Source organism: Trachemys scripta, chromosome 3 (assembly GCF_013100865.1).
Source record: "Trachemys scripta elegans isolate TJP31775 chromosome 3, CAS_Tse_1.0, whole genome shotgun sequence".
NCBI lineage: Eukaryota > Metazoa > Chordata > Testudines > Emydidae > Trachemys > Trachemys scripta.
In genome coordinates, this window is record NC_048300.1 from 3,916,019 (window position 1) to 3,923,543 (window position 7,525).

Genomic DNA, 7,525 nt, shown 5'->3' on the forward strand with positions numbered 1-7,525 from the left:
GGTGACCAGACAGCAAATGTGAAAGATCAGGACAGGGGGTGGGGGGTAATAGGAGCCTATATAAGAAAAAGACCCCAAAATTGGGACTGTCCCTATAAAATCAGGACATCTGGTCACTCTAGATCTGTGTGTGATATCAAGATAGCCAGCAATGGAACGATGGTGGTGATCTGCAGCGGAAGTGCCACGCTCTCGTTCCTGCCTGAAGCCAGGCGGGATTTCCTGGGCATGAAGTGACCGTGCCGGAGCAGAAGATGCTTGGACTGGAGGGGAAAGCTGAGACACTACTAAGAATCAGAGAAGCCGAGGAGCTTCTAGACAATTTGGGAAACCCCCGTACCCCAAGTTCAATGAAGAATGGAGCTGAGAGAGGGAGTCAGACAGGAGACCTGGCAGTTCATAACTGCCGGAGGAAGAGGTCACAACGTCTTTCCGTACAGATGGAGAAAGATGAGGATGGGCAAACGGGGGCCAGCAGAGAGAAGAGACGCAGGAGGAATTACACACAGCTAGGAGGTTAAAACAATATTGGTTCTTCAAAGTGGAAACTATGGAAGATGCGTCTCAAGATCCAGCAGTTCCCAGGGAACAAAGAGATGTACAGGTCACGCATGCAGAAGCCAGCTCAGCCCAACGGTTAAGAAAAGCAAGTTTACCTGCAAAGAATTCTCCAACCATCCAAGGAAGACAGACGATCCTTGTTGGAGATTCAGTACTCAGAAGAATGGAAAGAATGTGCTTTATCTGTTAGGACTTTGATCCATAAGCATTCAAGGTCATTTTCTTTGGAGTGATCAGTGATTCGGAACAGGTAATGCCATTTTTGACAGAGTGCCACACCCGCTCCCCTTTTGCCCATTCAATCCTTCCTAACTAGGTTATAAACATTGATTTTAACCTTCCAGTTGTGCGAAGCATCCCGCCAGGTTTCATTAATCCCAACTAGGTTGAATTTATGCTCATAAATGAGCAATCCAATTCCTTATTTGTTACCCAGGCTCCTAGCATTAGTGTACAGGCAATTCAATAATTCCTTCTCTTCCTGTCCTTTGGTGTCTTGATTAATTTTCTTCTCAACATATCAGTTTTGTGCTAACTCAGTACTCATATCTTCCATCTTTCTACCCTCCCCTTTTGCTATTAGTTTAACCCCCTCCTGACTACTCTATCCAACCTGTCCCTGAGAAGATTGGTCCCCCTTCTATTGTGGTGGAGCTATCCAAACTATGCAACGCCTTTTCCCCATAGAAGGTGGACCAATGTTCCACAAAACCCAAACTCTCCACCCTACACCACTTACCTAGACAGCAATTTGCTTCCAGAATATTCTGTCTTCCTTGGTTCATTCTTCTTCAGCATGCTTCCAATTTCCCTGAAATCACCTGTTATCTGTGAGGTATCCTGCGACGCAGTGGCATTAGTGCCAATATGAACCACCATCAATGGATCCTTGCCCGTAGACTTCATGAGCCTATCCAATCTTAGAACGACAGCTGTGTCTTGGCTCTGAGAAGAAGGCATACTGTCCTGTTGTCTGCCTGCCCCGTCCGTCCCTAAGCTGCAACAAATGGGTTATAAGAAACTGAGGTCTTACACAACCAATCATGTTGGAAGGCTTTATCGTGGGCACCCTTTGATCCAGTGACCCCAAAGGTGCCCCACACTCTCCCCTGGGGCCTGAACTAGCACTTTCCAAGCCCATCTGACTGGGGGCGCAGGCTTCAGAGAGGATGGAAAATTCAAACAGAAGTCGTGTTGCAACCTTAACAATGAGCCAGCTCTTGTCGTCCCATAATCCTACCCACCTCCCATGCCTTCTGTCAGCCCTCACAGAGCGCAGGACCCACGCTCGTCCCGACTGGCCTCCACACAAACAGCATTAGGCAGCAGCTGCACACAGACGCCAGGAGGCTGCAGGGCTTGGACTTTCATTTATTGGAAAAAGGAAGATGCCCATGAGTCCCATTGGGCGTCTGGGCAGTTCCGGCACCAGCACCACTCCCCTGGGGGATCCTGCACTCCCGAGGATGGAACAGGCAGCGGTGTATGTGTGTGTGTGGGGGAACGTGTGGGCGTGCAGAGAGAGGGGCCCAGGAGACACCATCGAGGGCAGAACGGGTGCCCCCCGGCACTGTTAGACTCCACGCCTGACTCTGACCTCACAGTGACTGTGCAGGGAGTCCATGGAGACTGTGTCCCCCCGGGACATTCCCAGCAGGCCCACCGCAGAGCCATCGCGCCGCGACACCCTTGCAATTGAAGGAATACAGGGGATCAAGCAGGGATAGACCCTGTCGCCTGGCACTGCCTGTTCCCCTTCGATAGCCTCTCTACAGGGTCCGCCAGCTGGCCTCAGGGACTGGCTACCCTTGGCTGTTCTACGCCGTGCCGTTCCCCAGCCCCGTGCTCAGCTGGGATGTGGCTGGTCAGTCTGTCCGTGCAAAGCAAGGAAGGGTTGCTCACAGACTTCCTGGAGGAACCAGCATTGGGCAGGGGCTCGGCAGGCGACGGTACTCTGCCATCGTTAGGGTCCAACCCCAAAGAGACGTGTTACTCCATGCCCAGTCTGCGGTGCCCGCCTCAGGTCACGTGTTCTCCCGGCCCAGGGCCTCGGGGCCAGGCGTCTGGTTCTGGGATTTCAGCAGCTGCAGGGCAGGCTGGGGCTGAGGCGCGGCGCTGTGCTGGGGTGCGGCGCTGAACTCCACCGGCCCGTGGCGCAGCTGCTTCCGGTACTGCACAAACATACAGAGCTTCAGCACAATGGCCAGCACGTTCTTGCCCATGAAGATGCCCGAGACCCGGGCGTCCCGGAAGAAGACCATGTTGCTCCCCCTGATGAAGAGGGTGGCGATGTTGACGGTGAGCAGGCTCAGAATGGGGTAGAGCATCATCCGGTGCGGCACGATGCTGAACCCCTGCATGCTGATCTCGCACAGGGACACGCAAGGGAGAGTCAAGAGCAAAATGTAGCAGTAGAAGAACATCAGGCCCTCGGCCCAGAGGGGCAGCCCTTTCTTCTGGGGCTCCCACAGGTTGGCCTGGATGTCCAGCACGTCCAGCATGTCAATGACAACCCAGAAGAGCCGGTTGCGGAGGTCCTCCTTCTTCTTGAATGTCCGGACGTAGTCCATGTGCTCGGTGGCCACCAGCAGCACGTAGAGGGCAGGGATGCAGATGGACAGCAGCAGGGTCAGGGCTTTGCGTGCCAGAAGGTCCAGGCTCTTCCGGTCAGCCTTGTAGTTCTGGTAGACAAAGTAGACCTTGATCTCCAACACGAAGACGTAAAGGAACCAGAGGATCATGGCATAGCCGCGCTTGGCTGTCCTCACCTCAGCCCCGACCCAGACCGCCATGTACCGGAGCACCAGCAGGAAGCAGACGTCGCCCACCGAGACCATGATGCAGATGCCCAGTTTCCTGGAGCCCTGGTTCTGCTCCACCAGGTAGGCATCCATCAGCACGAGGCTGCACATGATGAGGACGGTGGAGAGGCAGACATGGGGCTTGTTGACGGGTGGTGGGGGAACCATCCTGGAAGGAGGAAGACACGGGTCAGTCAGGCAGCTCCTTTGCTGTAGGGCTCTCTCTGCTCTGAGTGGTGGTCAAATCTCCCCCGCCTTGGTGGGCAGCACGTTCCTCCCTGCCACCTCTCTCCCAGTCAGCTGTGGGCAGCAGGGGGAGGGGTGCGGCTTTGCATTGTTAAGGGCATTCCCCACAACAGCATCCCTGTGCCCCCCCTCATACCCCCGCCACCAGCATCCCCCTGCCCGGTCCCCCCCTGCCCCCCCCATACCCCTGCCAACCCACAGTGCAATTAAAATGGTGATTAATCATGACTATTCTTTAAAATCTAGTTAATTTGTTTTGCGTTAATGGCTTGCATTAACTGCAATTAATTGACAGCCCTAATTGCCAGTGACAGAGAATCCACCATGACCCTTGGTAAATTGCGCCAATGGTTAATTACCCTCATGGTTAAAATGTAATCTTATTTCCAGTCTGAATTTGTCTAGTTTCAATTTCCAGCCATTGCATCTTGTTAGACTTTCGTCTGCTACAACGAAGAGCCTGTCATCAAATTTTTGTTCAAGTCGAGACTGTGATCACAAAATAGCAAATCGGTTTTCAGTGTCTATGTATGTGAACTTTGGAGATGGTGCAAAACTCCGCATTAAACAAACCCTGTGACACCCTTAGCGCCGATGCAGCTGTTACTGCTCCAGGTTTCTGTGTCCCCGCTGACCTTCGTAGGGGCACCTTATTTTGTTCTGTGTCAGCACAATTCACTAGTCCTTAACACGCGTGAATGTGAAGGGGTGATATATGATAAGTCTTGTAGTGTCACTTTGCCTGGTGACATCCAAGGGCCTCGATTTGATACATTCCTCCCGTGCCCAGACCTCTCACGCTGTGCACAGAGAAACCCAGAGCACGGACTCAAACTGCCAGGGCCCCAACCCTCACATCCAGCGTGGTGTGATCTGGGCCCTGTGTTTTAGCTTAGTGCTCTGGATTCCTTGACTGCTGGGGCATGGACGCGTTGCCTGATACGTCCCCCTCCTCTTCCGTCGTCCGTACAGCGTGTCCTCCTCAGGTACCAGGGAGGATGCCACCCCTCCCCCGGGGCCATCTCTCTTTCTGGCCTGGGCACAGCACTGGGGCAGCTGCTGTGGCTTGCTGCATGGGGAAAAGAGGAGGAGCAGAGCCAGGATCCTGACTGCTGCTGCTTCGCAACTGCTCTGGAGAGAAGCCAGCCGCCGGGCTGAGACGGGAGTGTGTCTGTCCCAGTGGAGGCACCAAAGCCCCCTGTGAACTGACGTGGTCGGCGACTAAGCCTGGAGCAGTCTGAGGCTATGGATGTTATGCTGACCCACGCTCTGCCCTGGCAGAGGTCTCTGCTGGGCCCTGCTGAGCACCTGTGCCCAGAGAAAAATAGCATGTGATCATGCAGTTAAAGGCGGGGGCCTGCTGCATATGCCCAAGGGGGCACAACCCAGATCGCAGAGGTAAACGAACGTCCTCCAGTGCATGGGCTGGGGGGAGGAATCCAGCAGGGGCCTTGGCTTGGTCCCCACTCATTAAGCGTTTTCACCTGTGATCTGGAAGTGAGCGGTGAGCAGCGGGTGACACTAAATGGGGAGCTGTGATCAACAGTGAAGACAGAAAAAATGAGCCCGAGGGACCCAGCAAGATTAACACCGTGGGCAGAAATGGCCAAGCTGAGATGGAGCTGGGATGGATGCAGCTACCCCAGCTGGGATGGATGCAGCTACCCCAGCTGGGGAAAACAAGCTAAGCCACCCCCCGTCAATGGGAGAAACCAACCTAGGAGCTGGTGCAGCTGAGAGCCGAAGCCCTTGTCTACACTAGCCTTTCCCCTTATACTTTCCCTTCGTTCCCACCACTGGGGCAGCGCCCGTGGCCTCCCGCATGGGGGCCATGGTGCCATGCAGGCTGCTCCCAGCCGGGTTAGCCGACGTGGTTAAACACCAGCGGCTGCCCCTGGAGGAGCTGAACCCGGCAGCAAAGGCAGAGCCCTGGGGGTGACAGTGGACGTCAGCGCAGACACCACCCGGAAATGCAATGGGCAGTGAAAACGAGCAATGCGACTGAGGGCTGCAGGCCCAGAGGCAGCACCTTGCCGAGCAGGGGGCAGCCCCTGAATGCACAGCCGGGCCAGGCCCAGCGTCCTCTATTGTGGGCACCACATTCCCAGAAAAATGCTGACCACTGGAGGGAACAGAGATCAGGGACTCAAGGGTGCAGGAGTTCAGTGGTTCCAGCTCAGCTAAGCAAGGGCGGACATGCTGTGGCTGTGAGAGGAGGAGAAATAGAGTCCCTGCCACAGAGAGCCTTTCTCCTGGGGAATGGACTTCCCAGGGACAGGGGCAGGAGCCCCCCAGTGCCTGGGCACAGCCCTGGAGAACGGCCCATAGGGCCTGTCCTACACTGTCCAGCTCGAATATACGTCACTTGATCCTATGCCTCTCCTTTGGCCATGGCCACATTGCCGTCCCCACCGAACCCTGGCTGCCCAGACGCACCAATGCTCCGGCCCCCAGCGTGTCGACCCAGAGCTCCTGGAGCACCAGCCTGCCTCTGTGGCATGGCTCTGTGGTGCTCCACCAGCTCCTGGGCCCACACTGCTGGCGCAGACTGGCCAGGGCATGAGCTCCGATTCCCTTGCAGACATTTGGCATCTTGCCAGCTGCTGCTAACACCATCAGAGCCGGGACTGCCCAGGCCAGGAGAGACACGGCTGTGCAGTGCCAAGTAGCCCAGATGGGACAAGACTTCATACAACCCCCTATTTCCCCCCACACAGTGGGGCAGGGGCCAGTGCCGGCCGCCAGCTGGCCCCACCAAGGCAGCTGGCACCCTGGGGCACCAGCGGAGATGGCTGCCTATCCGCCAGGGCCCCCCCATCTCCATGGCTCCCCAGTCCCCTGTCTCCATGCCCCCCCCCAGCTCCCTCTCTCCATGGCCCCCTGTCTCCATGCCCCCCCCGGCCCCCTCTCTCCATGGCCCCCTGTCTCCATGCCCCCCCGGCCCCCTGTCTCCATGGCCCCCTGTCTCCATGTCCCCCCCCCCCGGTCCCCTGTCTCTGCCCTGTGCAGGGGGCAGGCTAGGGGAGTCTCTGCCCTGCCAGGCCACGGCAGCCGGTNGTCTCCATGTCCCCCCCCCCCGGTCCCCTGTCTCTGCCCTGTGCAGGGGGCAGGCTAGGGGAGTCTCTGCCCTGCCAGGCCACGGCAGCCGGTTCAGGGCTGCCCCAGCCCCGAGTCACTCGCTCTCCTGCATGGGGGGCGATTCCCAGCCGGGCCCGGCGTGTGCCGGCCGCTGGGACGCGGGGAGCCGAGCGCGGAGCGGGGCTTTACCTAGCGCCAGTCTCCGCCGCGATGCTGCTTCCCCGAAGCGGCCACTGCCTGCTCCCGGGCTGGGTGGCCGGAGCCGGGCGCTCCCCGCGGCTGCGGGCCCCTCCGAGCCGGGGCAGGCCGGGCGGGCAGCGGCCGGCGGCTCCGGGGCTCTCCCTGCAGCGGGACCCCAGGGCGCGCAGCGAGCCGGGGCGGGGAGAGCGGCCGCGGCGCAGCCAGGTCCATGCCCGGCCCCGGGGCCCGGGTGCTGCGGCTGCAGCGCGGCCCTCCCCGCCTGCCTGCGCGCTGGCCCCGCGGAGCTCAGCGCCCCGGCTCGGCCCCGTCCCAGGCGCTGCCCCGCCGGGCGCTCAGCGCTCGGCCAGCGCCTCCTGCAGCCCCGGCCCGGCCCGGCCCCTGTGCGCCGGCTCGCGGGGCGCCCGGGGAGGCCGCGCTGGGTGGTCGCTCCTGCTGGGGAGGGGTCACAGCTGTTCCCGCCTGGGGCCGGGGGGGCGGCCTGTCTCCCCGTTAGCCGCCAGCACGGACCCATGCCCCGCTGGACACACACCCTCCTGCCGGCAGCAACAACATAGTGGGAACCCGCGGTCCCAGGATAGTGCGGGTCAGGGGGCCGGGAATCGCTTCTGTGGGAAAGCGAGACGGGCCTTGGCACTTGC

At 58.8% G+C, this 7,525-nt stretch overlaps 1 protein-coding gene across 1 annotated transcript; it reads right to left on the reverse strand.

The window, feature by feature from the left end:
* Window positions 1–1,580: 1,580 nt before the first annotated feature.
* LOC117874144 (transmembrane protein 121-like) lies at window positions 1,581–7,049 on the reverse strand. Its single transcript, XM_034763981.1, has 2 exons — window positions 6,876–7,049; window positions 1,581–3,531 (listed from the first exon to the last, which is right to left on the reverse strand). The coding sequence occupies exon 2, from the start codon at window positions 3,528–3,530 to the stop codon at window positions 2,586–2,588; it is 945 nt and encodes a 314-aa protein (XP_034619872.1). The 5' UTR covers window position 3,531; window positions 6,876–7,049; the 3' UTR covers window positions 1,581–2,585.
* Between the last annotated feature and the right edge of the window lie 476 nt (window positions 7,050–7,525).